Below are 22,577 nucleotides of genomic sequence, written 5' to 3' on the forward strand. Positions count from 1 at the left end.
TCAACCTTGATATTGCTTCCATTTATCAGTTTGCTTCTGGCTCCATATTAGTCTTTAAGTAGCAAGTCACTGAACATCAAGTATTTTGAAGAGCCACTGGATGAACAAGCAGAAACACTCTGCACCTGCAATTCTTTACATTATATTACCTAGAAGTAAGCCCCACTAAACACAGTGGAACTTCCTTGTGTGTAAACATGAATAGGACTGCACTGTTCCTGCCCTTTTCAAGCAAACTGATACTCAGTTTGCCAACTTTGCTGTCCATAGTTGGACTGTTTGAAAGAGGGAGTACCATATGAAATAAGAGTACCAGTTTGGCTGTCTGGTTTTGTAAGAAAAACCAAGCAAAATATCAGTAATCATGAATGGTATGCAAATGATAAAACACAGGCTTACCTCTGTGATGGCCTTTTTAACAGCACTCCAGTGCGAATCTGTTCTGTAGGTAGCATAAAAATAAGAACATAACACAAAGCTGATCCACAAATCAATTAACTGCAAATATATAGATGGGCAAATTGACCCTCAATATGTGATTATGGTGATGGGTTGTAAAATGACACACTGAGTGATGGTCCCACTGGGAAAACCCATTTAATCTATATTCTGACCGTGTGGTAACTCAGACTGGAATCTTTATTTAATTCACTTTTGTGGCTAAGGCAGCCTTAGTTTTTGCACTATTCGCCTGCCTTTCACTACCACGTGAAAGTGGTCTGATCACTGTTGTACCTATTTTGTCAGTTTGTTTGTTTGTTTGTTTGTTTGTTTTCTACACTGCCCTTCCACTCAAACAGGAACCATGGGTAGCGTACAGCACAATAAAAAGCCATTACAAAATGTTCCACAAGAGCAGTAACAAATTGAAGGCACAAGTGTTGTTAAAAGAAACAGCACCAGATTTACGGCTACTCTACTGTAATAAAGTTCTGAAGTCCAGTAGAAATGAAGTTCCTTAAATGACATTAAATAAATTATTCACTTTTCGCAGGATTCTTCTAAATTCCTGTTCAGGGATGCCTTCCCAAACTATCACTACTGCAAACCTTGGCCCAGTATACCTAAAAAAAATCTCCACCCCCATCGTCCAGCCTGGACACTGAGGTCCAGCTCCAAGGGCCTTCGGGCAGTTCCCTCACTGCGAGAAGTGAGGTTACAGGGAACCAGGCAGAGGGCCTTCTCGGTAGTGGCTCCCGCCCTGTGGAACACCCATCAGATGTCAAGGAAATAAACAACTATCCAACTTTCAGAAGACGTCTGAAAGCAGCCCTGTTTAGGGAAGTTTTTAATGTTTGATCTTTTATCGTGTTTTTAATATTCTTATGGGAGCCGCCCAGAGTGGCTGGGAAAACCTAGCCAGATGGGCGGGGTATTATATATTATTATTATTATTATTATTATTATTATTATTATGCAGAGCCCTGGTTTAAAAGACTTTACCATCTCCCAGTGTGTTTGCTCTTGTAGTGGATACAAATCAGGTCTGAAATCAGTCAAGTTCAAATCGAGGATACACAAACGACGCAAGGAAGCTTCGGCAATGAAGAAGCCCCCATCACAAACAGCAGCATGATGATGCATTTCCACTCACAGCTCTGGTCCCTTTACCTTTTCAGAATGTTGGCCCCTCCTCCCGTTTCATCTGCCACCTCTATATCTTCCTCGGTTTCCTCTTCACTTGGTTCTTGGCCCTCTTCCTCATCTTTCACCTACAAAGTTGATCCATTGCAACAGTCAATAACATTCTATATCTTTTTTATTTTAAAAAGGAAGTTGGGTGATCTTATGTTGCAGTAGAAGTGGAAATTCTTGCTTCAAATTCTTGCTCCTTTGTGAATACACCCTGGGTTGGATCCTGGGTTGCTACTGAGTATTTATTCTGATTTGTTTGGAGGGAAGTTAGCTGACATTGTGTCAAAGTGCTGTTTCCAGTGTATTTTCCTGTCACTTTCTTTTATTCCAAGAAGTCTGTTTTATTTATTTTTTTAAGGGTGTGTTGCACAAGACCTCTCTATCATCTATAATTGCACAATCTGAATTTGCCAGGATGCGACTGAATCTTACCTGAAAATAGCAACAGTCTGGAACCGCCCTAAGATGTTACGTTTGGCTGGGCGTCTCAAGAAAGCAGTCTGAAATATTTGAGGAATGACAGAAAATATCTACCAGTTGGCATGCTACTGGGTTTTATTTCTATAGCACTAAAAAATGACATCCCCACACTCCACCACACCACAATCTTGGTGTGGTAGTTATTTTCCATATCGCTGTCCAGACGACTGCAGCAGCCCATGAAAAGATTATTTCACCCCTGCTTTCACCTAGCCCACTAAGGTGGAAAGATGCCAACAATAACATTAAACATGGAACTGAATAGAAAGAGAAAAGTAGAAGCATACCAACCATAAGGTAGGTTTTAGGCACAAGGCCCCTCTCCCCTCTGGAGTTTTTAGCCAGCCACCAACCGTCAGGCTTTTTCTCAAGGATAAGCAGAACTTCGCCTTTCTTCAGTATTGAAAACAAAGAGAAGGGAAGAAACTACATTAATACACAAAGGTTTAAAGATATTCTGTGCTGAATACATGATGAAAGCAGAGGCCTAGTGGTCTAGTTTGTTGCTTCGACCCAGGGTGACTGCTATTCTTATATTTCTACCAATTGATGCAAAGTATTACTGTGGAAGATACTAGAGTTGGGCATGTAAATACAGTGGTTCCTCGGGTTAAGTACTTAATTCGTTCCAGAGGTCCGTTCTTAACCTGAAACTGTTCTTAACCTGAAGCACCACTTTAGCTAATGGGGGCTCCTGCTGTCACTGCGCCGCCAGAGCACGATTTCTGTTCTCATCCTGAAGCAAAGTTCTTAACCTGAGGTACTATTTCCGGGTTAGCGGAGTCTGTAACCTGAAGTGTATGTAACCTGAAACGTATGTAACCCGAGGTACCACTGTATTGAATGGTTTACAGATGCTCTTAAGATTGAGCTAGCTGTTATATTGGACTTCCAACATCACACTATAAAAGCTTGATCTTGAATCCTGCCTCGTTGCTACAATCTAGAGAGACACTCTGGGAAGACCAAGAAACTGAACCCAGGATAGGCCTATGCAGGTGGTGGACTAACCTTGATTCTCAGTGTTCACTTTAAATGGTAGGGTAGGGGACAAAAGAAAAAAGCTACAATTCGGAAGGAAGAGGTGAGAGATGGACAGCAGGAAAAAGCCTCCCCCCACCCTAGAATATGGACTCACCAAGCATATATTTAGTACCTATAGCAATCGAGATATTTACCTTTTCATGTGAGAGTAGTACACTTGGAGAAAAACTGTAATAAGGATAAGGCCTTATCCTCATGTATAAGGAGGCTCCAGGGATGGAGGTGCACTGCTGCTCCCCTCTCTTATACAGTGCACACCTCTCTCCAGCTATAACAATGATAATGGCCACCTGTTCCTATTAGGCTACCTGGCATCACGAGCCAACTTGGTACCTCTCACATGCATAGCAGCATTGATTGACTTTGTTACCCTAGGGAAAAACCATCACTGCTAGACTTGTGTAGCATAATCAAATAGAGTTTTTGGACACTGCAAAAAGGCATCAGAGTGGGATTGGTGATGACTGACTTAAGCAATGTCTACACCAAATGAACAATCACAAACAAATCCTACACAGCTATAGTGCTTAGTGAGATATGCCCACATAAACCAATAATATTACATTTTACTTACTTTAAAGGTCAGGTCGCCTTCTTGCTGTGCAGAAAAATCACCAAGAGTGATAAAATTTTTAATAGCTGAATCATCTCCGAGTTTGTCTTCATCTTCGCCATCCTCTTCATCATCACCATCATCCTGTGTACTTTCTTCTTCTTCTTCATCATCATCATCATCTTCTTCTTCCTCCTCCTCCTCCTCATCTTCCTCTTCACTTTCTTCGTTTTCTTGTAGTGCTTTTGGGCTGCCCTTCCTTTTTGTATTGCTAACCCAAAAAGAAACAGAGTCCATCACAGTCTTTTGACAACTGCTTAGTCTAATCAACCACTGACACAGACAATATTTTAAAGAACTTCTCCTTTCTTGTTCTAGGGGTATAAGAAGGACCAGGTGTTTCAATAATTCCCCAATTTAATATTATGAATACATTAATATTTCTAAGCAGTCTCATCCCTTAACTTCGGGGTAGGTAGCAATTAACAATTATACAATTATGTCAGATAAAGCTAAAATTATGTAGCAGACAAAGTATCAATGACTATGCACCTGTAACTATTTTAAGGGACGCGGGTGGTGCTGTGATCTAAACCACTGAGCCTCTTGGGCTTGCCGATCAGAAGGTTGGCGGTTCAAATCCCCGCAACGGGGTGAGCTCCTGTTGCTCTGTCCCAGCTCCTGCCAACCTAGCAGTTTGACAACACGCCAGTGTAAGTAGATAAATAGGTAGCGCTGCAGCGGGAAGGTAAACGGCGTTTTTGTGCGCTCTGGCTTCTGTCATGGTGTTCCGTTGCACCAGAACCAGTTTAGTCATGCTGGCCACATGACCCAGAAAGCTGTCTGTGGACAGACGCCGGCTCCCTCGGCCTGAAAGCGAGATGAGCACTGCAACCCCATAGTCGCCTTTGACTGCACTTACCCATTCAGGGGTCCTTTACCTTTACCCTATAAAAAAGTTTTATGTTGATAAAGATGCCCATGCTCAGACTTGAGCAGGCATGGAATAATCCAGCTTGATTAATAAAAACCTGTTTTAGAGTGCAATCCTGTACACACTTATCTGGGAGTAAATCCCACTGAACTCAATGGGACTGAAGCTGCAAACCTAATCATAAATACACAAAAGTAAGTCTCCTGAATTCAGTGGAGCTTACTGGCAGATAAGTAGGGTTAGGATTGCAGCCTTACCTCTGAGCAGACATCCACAGGTTTGTACTGTTAACCTACTTACATGCTGGAGTCCTTGGTAACATCTTCCCGGCTAAAGATTGCTGTAAGTTTATCCAGCTGCTCAGAAAGCATTAACAATTTTTCTCCTTCTTCTTCTTTTCTCTGATTATAATTTCCCACAGGGGCAGGCTCATCTGACTGCAAGATAACAATATACCAGATTTTTCATAACATTCTTGTTGTGTACATTAGGATTTGAACTAAAATATCAATCTAGCATAGCCTGGCATTAATCACATTTATGGAAAATATGCTGATTACAGGTCAACATTCACATGGTGCTTTATACTTTAAAAAAAACAGTGACTCCTTTGATTTTGGGATACATTTACCAATAGTATTATATATACAGCTGTCTAAGGAAGTTGTATACATTACAACAAATTGAGGTTAACCACTGAAGGATGGACAGGGTAAGTGCAGTAATCTCAGGTCCTACCCTGACAGAGTATTTTTCTGAACCTCATCTCCAATTTATTATTGTGGAAACAAGAAGCGCTGTACCTTAAGCACTTACTTTCTTCAGGTTCTGTAGAGCAGAGATATTTTCATCAACAGACTTCTTCAGCTCCAAACATCTGCAACAAAAACAGTACTTGCATAGTATATACTGCCTACACAGCCACAAATACAGGTGTGGAGCCCCCAAATCTGCAAATGCTCAGTTTTAATAGATCAGTCACATAATTTTCCATTCACCTCAAGGTTAGCATTAATGCCAACATGGCACTACAAATTACTTCTCTGAATAGGGAAAGGCAGTGGACATATTCTCTTCTGGTGCTGAGGGAGAAAGTGTGAGCACACTGAGACTGGACATCATCAAGTTGCTCTATCTCTCTTGCTGAGAAAAACACAAGTACTATATTCACTTTTCCCAGAGTTTTGAAAACAAATCTCAGCACATCAATCGCCACTGTCTAGATTCATGAACATCCTTGCACAAATACAAATTTATGACAAACTTCTAATGCAATAGTTATACATTAGCAAATAAGTCCCGCTGATCTCGTTTAAAGTAATCGTTTTTAGGTTTGGATCTGAAAATATTTTTAGACCTGAAATTAAATTTGTTTACATCTAAGGAACCAAATAACAAGCATCAATAAATGTTGCTGGTTGCAACTCTGACCTCAAATATATTTGCATTATGCTTACCAGAAGGAGTTTTTTGAATATATATAAACACATTACCTCTGACTAAGGCTTTGCTTCTTTCCAGCATCCAGAGCCCCCGCTTCCTTGCTTTCTTGGAGCAAAGCATTCACCTAAAATATCAAACAACCAAGATTCGCTTTGTCAAACGATAACGAAAGAATGACACTACTTTTCAGCATGGGATTTGTGGCTCTCCAGAGACGGCTGGACTCCCAATGCCCGTCAACAGAGCCAACAGTCAGGGCTGGCCAAAAGACATTTTGGCACCTGAGGCAGACCCCCAAAGGGTGTTGTTCTACCAGGGAAGAAGCAGGTGAGGCCATATCTACATCAGGAACAAGGGAGGAGGCAGGGAAGAAAGATCAGCATTGGGATATAATGTCCCGCTGGTTCATGCCACCTGAGGCATCCACCTTCACCTTGCCTCATAGGTGAGCCGGCCCTGCCAACGGTCAGGGCGAATGAAATTTCGAGTCTGAGGAGGGCCGCAGGCTCCCCCACCTCTGGCTTACGCCTTTCCCTCCTACTAGCCCCATGTCTCTCGTTCCCTGCAATTAACGGTAGCGCCGGGCAGGATCCGCTTCCCGCCGCGCCCTTCCTCTCCCTGCCTCCCGTTTTCCCAGCTCACCTGCTCCCGCAGCTCTCGGCCCCGGCGCAGCGCGCTCTGCAGCGGGCCCGTCCGGCCCCGGCGCCCGGTCATACCACCAGCCGGGCGAAAGCTCTACGAGGCGCCTGCCTTGCGCGGAGGAAGAAGGCCGCAGCCGGTCGCCAAGGAGACGGAACGCTGCGGCGCGGAATTTATAGCGTCATCCTTAGGCGCTACGAGGAGACGGACAGCGACGCTTCTCCGGCGTCGAACCGGACTACATGTCCCAGCATGCAACGCAGCCGAGAGATTAAAAAGGGGCGGCACACCCCGAGCTGCCCATGCAAACGGTCCCTTTGGTGATTTTAACGGCATTTTGTCCCCACCTTTTAAAGTGTGCCTTCCTCTTCCAAGGATTTAGAATTCCATGGGTCAGACACTTACCAGGTACTTTGTGTCGCGTAGGTGGAAACCAGAATGCTGAAGTGCTATAAAGCCGATATAATACGTTTGCAATGTCATTCTAGGAGGTAAAGCAGCTGCAGTATTGGGGTAACACGCAACGCATAAACTACTAGGTTTTTGTGTTTTTTTACATGATATCTATATATGACTAAAAGGTGCACAAAGATCTCCAAGTGAAACGCTCACCACATTTCCAATGCCAAGTCTCCCAAGGTTACGTTATCTTACATAACACTCTTTCACGTAACTTTGGAAACCTTATCTTCTTCACCACAACCATTTTTCTGTAGTGAAAGGAGTTTCCCTCTTCTAAAATGCCATTAGGGGGCTTCTCATCACAGGTTTTCAGCGCAATTCAAAGTATGTCTAGTCATAAGTAAGTCCTATTAAGTTCAAGGGGGGTTACACACAGATGATTGGGTATAGCAGTGGTTTCTAATTGATGGTCCACAGACCTCAGGGGGTCCTTGTAACCCACCCAGGGGGTCTGTGGCACCATCCCCATAACAAAAACTACCATAGAGATATCAAAAATTTCAAAAGTAGAGGGTCCATGGCTTCACTTATGAAAAACAGGTTTTAAAGTACTTAGCTAATTGGGAACCACTGGGGTATAATATTGCAGCACCATTATACTCAGCATCACCAGATGTGTAAATGAAATTATATATTGTGGGTATAAAGTGTGTTGGTTGATATATATATACACACACACTCCAAGTGATGTGATATATATATATATATATATATATATATATATATATATATAAAATAGCTATTTCACCTAGCTGATCTGCAATCAATTTAGGATTTGCTTTATACCAAGTCAGACCACTGGAACATCTAGCTCAGTACTGTTGACACAGAACAGCAACAGTACTCCAGTTTCAGACAGGAGTCTTTGCCCGAGCCCTACCTAGATATGCGGGCATCTGAACTTGGAAGCACTGAGCTACAGTCATTCTTCATTAGCTGCTGCACTTCACACATAGCTCAATTACCTTTTCATAGGCTTTGCTTTAACTTTAGCCGGTTGGCTGTATCTGGCTTGTACTGACTCTGGTACTTTAAAGTGTATGGTTTTGTTTGTTTGTTTTAATGCTGTGAAGTACTTCAAGAGCTCGCCTCTGTTTGATAAGTGGTATGTTACCTGTAAGAAATAAATTTATAATTTGGTCTATCACCCAACCCAGTCCTTTTATGTAGTAAATGAGCAAACTATAACCTCCAGGAGGTTAAGGGGTGATATGATAGCCATGTTCAAATATATAAAAGGATGTCATATAGAGGAGGGAGAAAGGTTGTTTTCTGCTGCTCCAGAGAAGCGGACACGGAGCAATGGATCCAAACTACAAGAAAGAAGATTCCACCTAAACATCCTGACAGTAAGAGCTGTTCGACAGTGGAATTTGCTGCCAAGGAGTGTGGTGGAGTCTCCTTCTTTGGAGGTCTTTAAGCAGAGGCTTGACAACCATATGTCAGGAGTGCTCTGATGGTGTTTCCTGCTTGGCAGGGGGTTGGACTCGATGGCCCTTGTGGTCTATTCCAACTCTATGATTCTATGATTCTAGATCATGCCACAGTAAAACAGTTCAGCTCTGTGGGTTGGTTAGGGAAATGCGACCCAACTTTACCATCAAGCAGGAGGGTTAAGTTTTCACAACTAAAGAGCCTTATAAATAAAGCATGCCTTCATTTTCTGAGCCAACACAATTTAACTAGAATAACTTGTTAAAATAAAGTTTATTTAGTCACATGCAGATACTTGTTATCAAGATTCAGTCATCATAGTTCAAGTGTCAGACAATGAAACAAATCTTCCAAACATGGCACAAGAAGTTGACCCCATCAAAGAAGACCACAAAATTTCAGCGTTTGTATTGATGATGTTCTTCCATACATGTTGAGCTTCTTCAGGTATCAGTCTTATTGAGTGAAATAACAGAAGCAGCATTCTCGTACGTGTGTGTTTTCTCAAAGTCTGTTAAATGTCAGATTTGATCCAAAGGCTTCCTCTTGCTTCCATTTGCTCCTGGCTGTTGATAGGAAGAGAAACAAAATAATAATAATACAAATGATGCTATCTATTCAGGTTTCTTCAAAATCAAAAGTGGATAGGTAAAGGTAAAGGGACCCCTGACCATTAGGTCCAGTCGTGGCTGACTCTGGGGTTGCGGCGCTCATCTCGCTTTATTGGCCGAGGGAGCCGCTGTACAGCTTCCGGGTCATGTGGCCAGCATGACTAAGCCGCTTCTGGCGAACCAGAGCAGTGCATGGAAACGCCGGAGTGGTACCTATTTATCTACTTGCACTTTGACGTGGTTTTGAACTGCTAGGTTGGCAGGAGCAGGGACCGAGCAACGGGAGCTCACCCCGTCGCGGGGATTCAAACCGCAGGCAAGCCCTAGGCTCTGTGGTTTAACCCACAGCGCCACCCTCGTCTATCTATTCAGGTTTCTTCAAAATCAAAAGTGGATTTGTTGTTGTTTAGTCGTTTAGTCGTGTCCGACTCTTCGTGACCCCATGGACCAGAGCACGCCAGGCTCTGTATCCAGATGTATCCAAATGTATCCAGTGTATACATTTAAGCAAATAAAAGTTGGGTAGCCAACAGCTAGTTTGGCGTTCAAAAGCAATCAGTCCTCTTTTTAGAAAGCCATGGAAGGGGGCATGACCCTTCCCGGCCACCATCCCACTCCCTCTCCCTCAAAAAGCCACCGAAAGGGCATGACCCTTCTCGGCCACCACTCCCTCGAGAAGCCGTGCAGAGGGGCATGACCCTTCCCGGCCACCATCCCGCGACGTCCTCACCTGCCTTACGCCAGGTCCAGCTTCTTCTGCGTGGCCGCCAGCTGGTCCTGCAGCCGCTTCTTCCGCCAGTCGAGGTAGCGCCTGCGCGCCCTGTTCGCCTGCCAGCCCACCAGCACCCCCGAGGCGAAGGCCAGCAGCACCGCCAGCTTCACTGAGCGCTCCGAGAGCGGCTCCGAGCTCAGCGCCATGTTTCCCACCGTCCGCCTACTACGGTGCCTACAGAGGGCCAAACTGCTTCCCTTTGCGCCCGGCCAAAGGGAAAGGGGGGAAAGGGTTTTTTTCGGAGCAGCGGCAACTAGCGGTCAAGCGTAGGCAAGCACACTGGGGCTGCGATGCTGTGCGATGAGCGCTTTTCCTCGACAGCGGATCCGGCTGGAATTCAGTAGGCTTCCTTCGGAGTTAAGCCGAGGCTCGCGCCTTCGAAAGAGCTTTTCGATTTTCTGCCCTAAGGTGCCATTACGCTGAAGACGAAAATTCTAGATAGAAGTAGTCATGATTGTTTGTTTTTGTATATTTTTGTTTGTTTTCAAGAATAATACATAAGTACAGATTAATAAAAATGTGTTCAGCAGTAGATATTTGCCGTTTTTCAGTCATTACTTGCTATTGCAAAGGTTGATGAATGCAATACATCATGTAACCATAAAACATAGCTATATAATGCCACAACCCCCCCCCCAAAGTAAAAGACTTAGTAGTAGTAATGTTTTTAATTTTGTATGTATTTGCTTTTTTACTTGCCTTTAACCTTTTATGATTTTATTGCTTAGTTTTATGTTTTTTATATTATAAAGTGCTGTAATATATCTAGTCAAGGCCATGCCGATCTTCCCCTTGAACGCTGTTTTCTCATTCTTTTATAAATACAGTTTTATTGATTTCCAATATATAACAACAATTACAAAAAAAGGGGTGGATGCAAAAGCAAAATCCCAATTTACACTCCTCCAGGACAGATCAGTCTACTTGAGTTTGCCAAAGTCCGATCTGTGATTTCAGTGGTTGCCGTTCTTCAGGGTTATCAGCAAAGTATTTTATAGATGCCATATTTCAACAAATTTGTCTACATCATTAGTATTATTCAATGCAAGTAATCTCTTTGTTAATTATTCAGTAATAACATGGCAAAGAAGCAATTTTCAGGATACACACACACACATATACACACACACACATTGCACAAACACAGAAATAAGTACTTAACAGGGACATTCACGCAAGCACATTTTCGCTTCCAGAAAGGGCAAAGACTCCATCTTCTTAAAGCAACAGGTGCCTGTTTGTTTTTCCAAATGGTGTTTTCCCTACTCTATGGTATTCACATGAAGACAATTATATTATACAGTTTCTCATTCATTGTCATCGTCCTCCTCATCTTCCTCCTCGTCATCTTCTTCATCCTCCTCCTCCTCTTCTACCTTTTTCCAAGCTGCAACAGCATCTTTAGCTATGGGACTCATTGCACCATCGAACTTGCCTTTAGACTTGTAGTCAGCTACATTCTTCTCATACTTCTTCAGTTTTGCAGCCTTGTTGTTGTAAGGCTGTTTTTCCCCATCACTGAGGTTGTTCCACATTTCACCCAATTTCTTTGCCAAGTCTCCAATGGAGATGCCAGATTAGTGGATTTGATCTTAACAGAACAGGAAGAATCCAGACGGTGGCCATTTGGGGACATTGGGGTCCTCTTCCTTCTTATCCACCCTTTGCTGGTCCGTAAGCCTTCATTTCTCTATTATACCGCACTTTATCAGCTTTAGCCGTCTCATCAAATTCCCCCTTCTCTTTGCTTGACATGGTCTTCCGCCTCTCTGAGCACTTCTTGGAGAACTCTGCAAAGCTAATTGGAACTTCTGAGTTCCTCTTCCTGTGTTCTTCACGGCAGGTCTGAACAAAGAAGGCATAAGCAGACATCTTCCCCTTCAGCTTTTTTGGGTCACCTTTAGCCATCTTTACTCCCTGTATTGTTCACTTTAACCTAGGCGATAAGCAGGGGAAGAGAGCGAGACACACACATGACATGCCAAGACTCAACGCTAGTAGCTGGGGCTCAGCCTCAAGTTGGCTGCCTACGAGATAGGCCTGTTGTCTGGGGCTTTATATGCCAATACCAATACCTCAAAACCAATTTGGGGGCTGGTAGGCAACTGGTGTCGATCCCTTAGCACTGGTAAGAGGCACTATTCACTACCTGGGCCACCAGCTCCAGCCTCTGGACCAGCTGTAAGGGAAGCCCCACGTAGAACACATTACAGTAGTCTAAACATAAGGTTACCATCCCATGAGCCCCAGTGGCCAAGCTGTGCCTGTCCAGGAAAGGGTCAGATGACACACCCATCAAAGCTGGAGGCAGCTGCTCTTCACAATGGAGAAGACCCTACCTTTGGGCTGATGTCCTCCCTGGATTCCATTGCTGCACTCCTTTTCTTGAGAGAAGTCCTGCTTCCCTAGCCAGGGCAGCCATATCCTGGGACGGGAGAATACCCACCTCTTCCAGCCTCTATTCTCCAGTCTCAGTCCCTGCCGGTCATCCTCCTGTTGTCCCCCCCCCCAATGCTCATCTGTCTCAGCCTGCCACTCCACACCTGAGCCAGTCATGCGAATCATGACAACCGAAAGATGCAGCAGATACAACAGGATCCCACTGTCCCCAACAATGTATTCGCAAACGGACAAAACTCCACTCTCCACTGCAGATCCGTAGCCAGTTTACATTCCCACTCCTTAGGTGTTATTGTTCCCCTGGGGTCCTCAACAAGACACTCTCAAACACCGCCACTCTGGGTGCCCATAAAGACCGCTTGCCCCTCCAAAAATGTTGAATTGTGGGGTTTTGTAAAGCTCTCCCCCCGCCCACCGTAAGTGCCCCAGGGCAGAATCAAAAGCAAAGTGCAGGCATCCAGTCACTTTATACTCTTAACCTTCCTTTCCCAGAATTCCTCTGGGCTCCACATGAGCATACATTCCCTGTGTTTATGTTTGCCAGTGTGTGTTTTGCCTGCTTTCTGTTTTCTTGGTTTGGGGTGTTTTGCCTGTTTGGGTTGTTTAGTTGACATGAGTCATACCTCATGTTACCTTTGCTTCATGTTACATTTTTTCAGGTTGCGTCCCACAGCGACCTGGAAGTACCGGAAAGGGTTACTTCTGGGTTTTGCTAAATCACACTTCACACATGCGCACAAGCACTAAATCACGCCACGCACCTGCGCAGATACGGTGCTTCAGGTTGCAGGCTTTTCATGTTGCAAACGGGCCTCCGGAATGGATCCCGTTCGCAACCAGAGGTACCACTGTATTTTCCCTTTTGGGAGGAGTGTTCTCCTTCTCCTCCTCCTCCTCCTCCTCCTCCTCTTCATTTTGGGGGGGCAGTTTAGCTATTTTGCCTGTAGGTGGGATTCCGGGCATCATTTATTTCTTCCCTTTCTGTGAATTTGCTTCTACAAATGGGATGGATTTCCAAACATGCTTCCCAGGCCAAAAAATGTTGGGGACCACGATGCACGCTGTTCAGAAACCTGTTTTGCCACTTCATTACCTCCCACCCTAGCAGACCTTTAACCACTTGCATTGGACTGTATTTTCATTTGACTCTGTATAGTAGCAGGGCTCGTCTAAGCCTGCAATCCTATGTACACTTTCTTCCAAATAGACATGCATAGGATTGCACCTTATGTCTTGTAGTGCCGACCACCAAGCTTTGCTTTGTTCATTTCCTTTCTATCCACATGCGTATTTGTGTGTGCTTGTGTCTGTGTGTAGATATCTGTCAACTGAGAATAACACCTCATGCATTTGACAGAATGGACTCTAGCCCACAAAAGCCTGGGCTGCAATTAATTTTTAACCTTGAAGGTGCCCCAGAACTCTTTGTTCAGCTGAAAACTAATAAGAAGAGGAGTGTGCCTATAGTAATCTAATAGTTAAATCCAGTTGAATGAACTTGATTGTGCCCTTTGTATGCAAACCCCTCCTCTGTACGTCCCTGGACAGATAAATGCTTCCTCAGCATTTCTGAGGCACTGCTTAGAGAAACAATATTAAGCTGACTTTAATGCCAAACTTCCTTTTCCTGCATGCCAGATTCCACCGCTGGCAGACGAACAAACCAGCGAGCTGCAGCCACAGCCCATGAAAGCAGCGAACTTTTCAACCCTCCGCTGTAGCTGCTCCTTTCAGAACGGCCAGATGGGCAGCCATTTAGTCAATGAAACCATCCAGCCCACAAGAAAGGAGCATTATGCACATTGCGTATGTAAAGTAGGAATGAAACTCTAAATAAAATACTTCTGGGCAGCCACCTTGGCTGAAAACATCCCAGTCCTGGCATACAGCCTGCCTCCTGTAATTTTCCAGTCCTTTACCGTAAAGTTAACCAGCCCTCAGAGCACATATTCCAGATCGGACCATCTGTGCATCTGGCTCAGAACTATCTACAACAGGGATGGTGAACCCGCTGGGCAAGAGCCACAGCGTAGCCAAAGAACATCTGCTTTGCATGCACAAGGTCCCAGATTCAGTCCCTGGCATCTTCTGGCCAAGCTGTGAGAGACTCCTGCCTGAAATTCTGGATAGTCGCTGCCCAGCGGCATAGGAAACTATAAGTGGAAGGCAGTTTCCTATGTTTCCGGGTGCCAGTGCATTCAGCACACCATCCAAGAAGAGTCGCTCTCGCTTGATCAGTTAGTGGATCTAGTTTAACTTAGTTGAAGCTAGTTCTCGATGAAATCAATGGGCCTTAAGTAAAGGTCTTCTTCCACAGATTCCATTGGCACTTCACTTCAGTTAGTTGGTTGGCAGCCACCTGTCTCAGGAGACAATAGAGGACTGCTCCTTTGGGGGTGAAATCAAACCACTGGAGATTTATAGCTCCTGCTGTGGCTGTAGAAACCGATATGGGAGAGACATGTTTTGTTGCAGCTGGGGCAGATGCATCATGGTGTTTCTTCTCTCTGTGTTCCTCCCAGAGATCATTCCTCCTCTGATCACTGCTAAGGATACATGACTTAACTGTCTCAAGGCACTACGGTCATCTGCAAGGGATTCCCACGTGGCAGGGTTCATGTTACAGTTGCAGACATCTTTGTAACACAGAGTTGCTCTGCCAATAGGCCTGGTATCTTAATAATTGGCTCTCATGCATTTGAGAACTCAATCAGGGTTCCAGGTAACATGAAACAGCTGTAGGCACACACCTGTGCCTGCATAGGCTCTGTTCCAGGCATAGGCAAACTCGGCCCTCCAGGTGTTTTGGGACTACAATTCCCATCATCCCTGACCACTGGTCCTGCTAGCTAGGGATCATGGGAGTTGTAGTCCCAAAAACATCTGGAGGGCCAAGTTTGCCTATGCCTGCTCTGTTCTGAAGTCATTTGTACAAACATACGTATGAAAGGCAAAAGGGAACACATCTTTTAGGATGGTGATTGTCATCTGCACGTTTTATGAGTATTAAAAGTATTTTTAAAATAAAATAAAAATCTGTCTAATATACTGGAACACCTTTTACTTGACCAAAAATGTCTTTGCAGTGTAATCCTAACTGTATCTACCATTGAGTTTAATGTGACTTACTCCCAGGTAAGTGGGGTGAGGATTATGGCCATAAGCAAATTAACTCAGGGATGGTCCTCCAGATGTTGCTGAAGTACAATTCTGAAATTACGGTATTATGGGTTCCTCGGGTCCCATCAATGGGTTAGTTTCACTGCTGTATGACATTTTTGCCAAATGCTACTTTTACTGCAAATCAAAATCATAAGACCCGGTGGGAACACAACTGGGGAGTTCAGACAGAAGATGAAGACTGGAAGGAAAAAAATCTGGTCCAAGGTCCCACTCGAAGAGGGAACTCTCCCTGAAAATAGCACATAGTTGGTACTTAACACAATGATTCATGGGGGTGCTTCACACTTAGACTGGAGGGGCTGCCAGGATGCTGGGACCTACCAGCATAAGTGATGGAACTGCCCAAGGTAAACTGGTTGAGGACAAAAGTATTTTCTGACATCTCATTGATAACTGGACAAGCAATTCATCCCTGCCCTTGTGTGAATCTTGGATTTGTTTGCAGATTTGAATCAAGACCAGAAAAAAACAAGGAATTGATTTTGCATCTTTTGATAGCAGTCCAGGACACAATTGTAGGTTTTGGAAAAGCTTATCTTCTTTTTAAAATAAAAAATTGCAGTGGTTTTGATTTAGATCATGGAACCCTTTGTAATTATAGACCACAGATACTTTTCCTCCTGGTATGTTTTATTGTTGATTTAGTAAATCACTTAGCTGTATTCTATACCTCTTTATTGGCAATCACGACAATTTACCTTTAAAAAATTATTTTTCGTTATTTCTTTTTTTTTTACCAAATCTGAAAAAATGGGAAGTGAAACCTTACAACTCCCATCAGTCACAGCCAGCATGACCAATGGCTGAGGATGATGGGAACTGTAGTTATGCAACATATTAAGGGCCAAAGGTTCTCCACCCCAGGATTAAGCCAACCCCATTAAATGCTGTAACTCTGGTTTTGTCATTTCTGTTTCCAGTTGTTTTGTTGTTTTTAAATCTATATGTTATTTGTAAGTTGCAGTGAGACCCTTTGGGGTTAGTTGGTGGGAAAATCAGTGTTATAAATAAATTGTCCATTACTTATTTGGATTGGATCCTTAACATTTCTTTTAGCTTTGTAGCACTTGTAGCTGTGACGGGGGAGAGAAGGAACAGAGAAGTGTGGCTGCAATCATACACATCATAAAAATGGAAACATGCATATATTGTGGGATGCCAGAGTCTTGTGGCACCTCGAAAACAAATGTGGCATTAAACTTCCATGGATTACAGCCCTCTTCATCTAATGCATTTAGTGTTATCCCGATTTGTAGGTCCACCTATCTTCTTCTTCTTCTTCTTGGGTGAGGATTGTCAAAAGTGTTGCCAGAGAGAAATGAAATGCAGAAAAGTGCAGACCTTGATAATTGCATACTTAAAATAGTGATTTACAAAACTGCTCTCAGTCTAATCTGCAGACGATGGCATTGAAACTCCTGATGCATTTAAAGCACATGGCTGCCAATCCGCTACTAAACTCAATCCAAGGTAGACAAATGGTGGGAGATGGAGTCCAGCAACGCCATACCTCCCTGATAGAGCATCTGCCCTGCAAACAGAAGGTCGCTGGTTCAATCCCCGCTGGCATCTCCAGGTGGGGTTGGGAAAGGCTCCTACCTGAAACCCTGGCGAGCGGCTGCCAGTCAGTGTAGACAACACTCAGCTAGATAGACCAATGGGCTGACTTGAGTACTAAGGCAGCTTCCTATGTGTTCCTTGAAAACAGGGACATGCTTTCCGACAAGGATGTAGCGGGGTGGTGCGGCAAGGTGGCCAACCCATGCGTTTTCACCAGCCTCGAGTTAAACGTGCAGAGGATGGGGGTGCTTTTGAAATCCTAGTTGTTTAGTTGTTTAGTTGTTTAGTCGTTTAGTCGTGTCCGACTCTTCGTGACCCCATGGACCAGAGCATGCCAGGCACTCCTGTCTTCCACTGCCTCCCGAAGTTTGATCAAACTCATGCAGGTAGCTTCGAGAACACTGTCCAACCATCTCGTCCTCTGTCGTCCCCTTCTCCTTGTGCCCTCCATCTTTCCCAACATCAGGGTCTTTTCCAGGGAGTCTTCTCTTCTCATGAGGTGGCCAAAGTACTGGAGCCTCAGCTTCAGGATCTGTCCTTCCAGTGAGCACTCATAGCTGATTTCCTTCAGAATGGAGAGCTTTGATCTTCTTGCAGTCCATGGGACTCTCAGGAGTCTCCTCCAGCACCATAATTCAAAAGCATCAATTCTTCGGCGATCAGCCTTCTTTATGGGGACGCCCCTTTACAAACCCCAATAAACTCAGCCGGGCTTCCTTTCCGAGGCAACCCACAGGGCGGATCCAGATTCTCGCCGGCCTCCTTTGCAGCGGGGGCGGGGAGGTGGAGGCACCCCAAAGTTTTGCTGCGCCACGGCGAGCGCGGAATCAAGGCGCTTCGCGCAGCGCCTGCTCGCTCATCCATCCTTCTCCGGGGCTGGGAGTCGTTTCCGCTGCCCCGAGTCACGTGCAGCTGGGGATTAAAGCCTCCTCGGCGGCGCTGCAGCTTCGGGGATGGAGTCTGCGGGCCGGAGTCGAGTCGGGATCCCGCAACCGCCGGCAGTGCAGGAGCAACCAGACTCCGCAGCCGCGCAGCCGCCGCGCAGCTTAGCCGGAGCCGCGCCCGACGCCGCGATGGGAGACTCGGCGCAGGAGGAGGTGACCCGCCCAAGACTGGTTCTTGCGCGACCGTGGCGAGGGGAGGAGAGGGGAGGTCTCCGCTTGGAGGGGCTGCATCGTCCACGTTGCTCTGCTGGTCCCCCTGCAGGCCCAGCCCAAGCCTGCGCAACTCTCTCTCCCCCTCCCCCCCCGGCTGCTTTGCTACTGCAAATGTTTCCACGGGCCCCCACTTTTCGGAAACGAGAGATCCCTTTGCAGCGCGCCTGCTTGCACCGAACACCAGTTGCTCTAGCAAGTCGTTATTTTTCTTGGGGTGTCCCGTGAGTTAAGGGGAAGAGTTTGCCCACTTCTGCAGCTGTGCCTCTGGACAGCTAGTTGTGTGGCATCTTCAGCAACTTTTCCTTCGGCTCCATGGCGCACAAAAGCTTCTCCTGCGTAAAGGGGCGTTTGGGTGGGCAGGAATGCACGCGTGCAAACTTAAAAGGTTGGCAGAGTCTGCTGCTCTGCTGGCCTGGCTGCCGCTTCTCGGCCAATGTGCCGAGAGCCTTTAAAAAAAAAAAAAGCTGAGCGAGGCGTTTTCGTCGCATTCCTTGGCAAAGGCGAGATCCGTTATACAGGCAGAGACACAGCTGCTGCTGCTGCCTGGGGCGGAGCAATTCAAGGGGTACCTGCGACATCCTGCAAGCAAAGGTGTGTCTTGCTGGGATGACTGGCGCCTTGTTGACACCCATCGAGAGTCCAGCCCAGAATACTCCATGAGGCTATTGCAGGCAATCTGGCCTCTGCTTTTCCCATCACAGTCCAATTTAGGATGGCAGTTCTGTTTCAGAGGCTGTGTACAGTACATATTATGGGCTGGAAACGCAGTTTGTTGTTGCTGTTTAGTCATTTAGTCGTGTCCGACTCTTCATGACCCCATGGACCAGAGCACGCCAGGCACTCCTGTCTTCCACTGCCTCCCGCAGTTTGGTCAGACTCATGTTAGTAGCTTCGAGAACACTGTCCAACCATCTCATCCTCTGTCGTCCCCTTCTCCTTGTGCCCTCCATCTTTCCCAACATCAGGGTCTTTTCCAGGGAGTTTTCTCTTCTCATGAGGTGGCCAAAGTACTGGAGCCTCAGCTTCACGATCTGTCCTTCCAGTGAGCACTCAGAACTGATTTCCTTAAGAATGGATGCGTTTGATCTTCTTGCAGTCCAGCACCATAATTCAAAAGCATCAATTCTTTGGCAATCTCAAGAGTCTCCTCCAGCACCATAATTCAAAAGCATCAGTTCTTCGGCGATCAGCTTTCTTTATGGTCCGGCTCTCACTTCCAAACATCGCTACTGGAAATGCAGTTAGGTTGTTCTTTTTCTCAATTTGGATCACAACTGGGGCTTTTAAGTGGGGCGGAAATGCAGAAGTTCATAAGAAACAACTGGGTGGATTTGGATTGCGGCTAATGTCGTGCATACACTGCTTCCCAAATCAGAGTATGGATGCAGAGTACATGGGCTTGTGCGCACAGCCATGGTAGCTTCATTATAGAGAGTCAGACCATTGGCCCATCTGTTCATCCAGCTCAGTATTGTCTGCACTGGATGGGAGGCTGCTATTTGGGGTTTCGGATGGGGGAACATTCTCAGCCCTCGCTGGAGATGTCTGGGGTTGAACATTGGGAACTTCTACCTGCCAAAACTGCCACTGAGCCACAGCCATTCCCAACAGCTGATGGAAATACTTGATTCATAAAGGCAATAGGTGTTCCTCTTCTCACATTATTTAATGGTGATCAGTGCATTAGATTTCCACCCCCCTGTTTTGCTTGACATACTTGGGCTGTGCCCAAGTTCTGATCGAAAGAGGAAACTCTATGAATTTAGATCAACTAGATTGGCTTCTTGGTCATAGCCTTACTGTTATCAAAATGAACATAAGAGCATCCCTGCTGGTTCAGGTCAGCATCCTGTCCTCTCTGTAGTCAGCCAGATGCCCATGGCAAACCTGAAAGCAGCAACTGAACACAGGTGCATCTCCCTCCCTGCAGTTTCCAGCAACAGGCATGAATACACACAGAAGAGGACTCTGGCAAAGCAGTTTCTCCTGTGACTTGAGCTGCCCCTCCTGATGGAGAAAGCAAGGTTGTTTTCTGCAAACCCTTGCAAGGAAAGCCTACTTGGGGCTTCCCTTACAAGGTTTCAAAGGTGCTTGTTAGATGCATCCAATCCTTAATACAATCTTAGGTGGAAGCTGTAACTTCAGCCCAGGCAGGATCATGCCAGCTTCATCAAGGGGCTGGAGCAGCTCCACTATGGAGAAAGGCTGTAGCCCGTGCAGCTTTTTAGTTTAAATAAATGTCTTTAAAGTCTACCTGCTTTTTAGTTTAGAGCAGATGCACCAGGTTGCGCCCAGCGTTGTGGGGGCCATCGTGCTTGTGTGACTTCAAGCACATAATGATGTCCCCACATGTTGGGAAGAAGCCGAGAGGATAGCTTTAAAGAAGGATTAGACAAATTCATGGAGCAGAAGCCTCTCAGGGGCTACTTCCATGGTATGTGGGCGGGGGGGGGGGGAGATTCCCACAGTGGTGTTGCATGTCTGAGGTGCTTATAGGTGGTGGGTGTGGTCTAAACCACTGAGCCTCTTGGGTGTGCCAATTGGAAGGTTGGCAGTTCAAATCGGTGTAACAGGGTGAGCTCCTGTTGCTCTGTCCCAGCTCCTGCCAACCTAGCAGTCCGAAAGCATGCCAGTCCAAGTAGATAAGTAGGTACTGCTGCAGCGGGAAGGTAAAAGGCATTTATTTGCACTCTGGTTTCCATCACAGTGTCCTGTTGCGCCAGAAGTGGTTAAGTCATGCTGGCCACATGACCTGGAAAAGCTGTCTGTGGACAGATGCTGGCTCCCTCGGCCTGAAAGCGAGATGAGCGCCGCAACCCCTTTGACTGGACTTAACCGTCCGGGTCCTTTACCTTTACCTTTTACCCTTTTTTAAAGGAAGATAGGGGACTGCCTTATATGGAGTCAGACCATTGGTCCATCTAGCTTAGAACTCTCTACCCTGTCTGGCCACAAGTCTCTATGGTTCCTGGCAGTGGTCTCTCACAGACCTTCCTGAAGATGCTGGAGATCAAACTTGGGGCGTTTTGCATGCAAAACAGATGCTCTACTATTCAGCTATGGCTCTACTCCAAGAAACAAGAGGCCCCAGAAGGGCAGTGCAACTGCTGGGATGGTCCCAGAGTCCTGCCCACTTGTCCTCTGCAAACTTCAGAGGGTGGCTACAGCATCTGAGTGTTGCATGTTGCGTCAGAGGCATGACACACCGGTGAGGAGGATACCACCAGTTCCAAGTTTAGGAGAAAGGATGACGTTCATTATTCCTGCCAGAGGGGTGCACTCATTGCAATGGCGAATGTTGCAGTGGACCCCTGACTTTGATATTTGCCACACTGGAGATCAAAACGAGCTTTCTTTAAAGGTGGGGTGGGGCTTCACGGCTTGGCTTTAAAGGAGGGTTTAAAAAAATTATCTGTGCAAGAATGGGCAGCTTTGTAACCTAAGTAGGGACACTGTGGGACTTGTTTTAGTTCAGCCCGCCAACATTTGGGGTCACATTGGGACATACGAAATGTCACTTTTTTTGCAACAATGCTGAAGTCTCTATCCGACTCAACTGTGGCTTGTCTCTGAGCAAGTATTTTGGAGTGCTTGGCCTTCACAATGTTGCATGCCCAGAGCAACCTCATTGTCTGGCTTGACATGTAGCCAAAGCTCTTCTCTGTGGAAGTTGTGTTCAAATTATAAGCGTCATTGCCAAAGGATACGGGGAGACCAGTGAGAGGGGTGTGGAGGAAGCAGATTGTCGCCTGGTATTATGGAAAGCAAAAGGACTCCTCTCCTTGGCAGTTGCCCATCTTCTTTTAAGGTGTACAACGTACTAGATTCCTTTTAAGGTGTACAATGTACTGGATTCCCCCTGCCCCCTTTGATCTTAGTCGGAAGAGCCGTAATCAAGTAATCTGTTATGCTTGGAACAAACTGTTTCTTGTGAGACGACTACTACTTAAAAGTTTTAAACAGTTACCCATTGCATTTTAATAGCCAAACAGTCCACTTGAACTAAACCTTTGACAGCGTTCTGAATTGCATAGCTCTTGCTGACAGATGGACTTACATTCTGCCACTCGATGTCTTACTCTGTGACCTCTGAACCTGGGAAGCACGTGGCTGGTGGTCTGCAGGCCATGATCCGAATGACGTGGCAAACAATGCCAAGCTGTGTGTGCACACACATTGTGGACTACTAAAAGGCTGGAGCTCTTTTCTCTTGTCCTATGGCCCTGCAGCCAGACCCTACGTATACTGGCTTTCAAATAGTCTTTAGGCA

The 22,577-nt window shown here is 45.7% G+C and overlaps 3 protein-coding genes and 1 pseudogene across 12 annotated transcripts in view; 1 reads left to right on the forward strand and 3 right to left on the reverse strand.

The window, feature by feature from the left end:
- The window catches only part of NPHP1 (nephrocystin 1), a 32,553-nt gene extending 25,660 nt beyond the window's left edge, over positions 1-6,893 (reverse strand). For 5 of the 7 annotated variants that reach the window (XR_013392117.1, XR_013392116.1, XR_013392115.1 and 2 more), the window contains exons 1-8: positions 6,732-6,892; positions 6,140-6,213; positions 5,463-5,523; positions 4,947-5,083; positions 3,734-3,983; positions 2,407-2,508; positions 1,612-1,712; positions 400-442 (exon numbers count right to left, since the gene is read on the reverse strand). Coding sequence is in view for 4 of the 7 variants with exons in the window: in XM_028724940.2 (XP_028580773.2) it covers positions 400-442; positions 1,612-1,712; positions 2,407-2,508; positions 3,734-3,983; positions 4,947-5,083; positions 5,463-5,523; positions 6,140-6,213; positions 6,732-6,803 (840 nt within the window). In the remaining 3 variants the exon portion in view is untranslated. Of the gene's footprint in view, positions 1-399; positions 443-1,611; positions 1,713-2,406; positions 2,509-3,733; positions 3,984-4,946; positions 5,084-5,449; positions 5,524-6,139; positions 6,214-6,731 lie in introns of those variants that run through there. The other 2 variants (XM_028724941.2, XM_028724942.2) reach the window with 2 other exon arrangements.
- A 1,985-nt stretch (positions 6,894-8,878) lies between these two features.
- On the reverse strand, positions 8,879-10,216 carry MTLN (mitoregulin). 2 transcript variants are annotated; one of them, XM_077925485.1, is made up of 2 exons: positions 9,966-10,216; positions 8,879-9,186 (listed from the first exon to the last, which is right to left on the reverse strand). In XM_077925485.1, exon 1 carries the CDS (start codon positions 10,151-10,153, stop codon positions 9,971-9,973), a length of 183 nt encoding a protein of 60 aa, XP_077781611.1. In that variant the 5' UTR covers positions 10,154-10,216; the 3' UTR covers positions 8,879-9,186; positions 9,966-9,970. The 2 variants fall into 2 exon arrangements, with proteins under 2 accessions (XP_077781611.1, XP_077781610.1); XM_077925484.1 differs by having other exon boundaries at positions 8,879-9,190; positions 9,966-10,206.
- A 657-nt stretch (positions 10,217-10,873) lies between these two features.
- LOC114590193 (high mobility group protein B3 pseudogene) lies at positions 10,874-12,465 on the reverse strand (annotated as a pseudogene).
- A 5,444-nt stretch (positions 12,466-17,909) lies between these two features.
- LOC114594804 (two pore calcium channel protein 1-like) overlaps positions 17,910-22,577 on the forward strand; it is a 29,955-nt gene continuing 25,287 nt past the window's right edge. Inside the window, exon 1 of one of the 3 annotated variants that reach the window (XM_077925488.1) lies at positions 17,910-18,247. In XM_077925488.1, the coding sequence (XP_077781614.1) occupies positions 18,104-18,247 (144 nt within the window). In that variant the 5' untranslated portion in view covers positions 17,910-18,103. The remainder of the gene's footprint in view (positions 18,248-22,577) is intronic. The other 2 variants (XM_077925487.1, XM_028724939.2) reach the window with 2 other exon arrangements.

This window comes from Podarcis muralis, chromosome 3 (assembly GCF_964188315.1).
Source record: "Podarcis muralis chromosome 3, rPodMur119.hap1.1, whole genome shotgun sequence".
NCBI classification, from domain to species: domain Eukaryota; kingdom Metazoa; phylum Chordata; class Lepidosauria; order Squamata; family Lacertidae; genus Podarcis; species Podarcis muralis.

Bases quoted from the DNA above. Each gene is read 5' to 3' on its own strand.
- MTLN (XM_077925485.1), bottom strand. From the start codon at position 10,153: ATGGCGCTGAGCTCGGAGCCGCTCTCGGAGCGCTCAGTGAAGCTGGCG.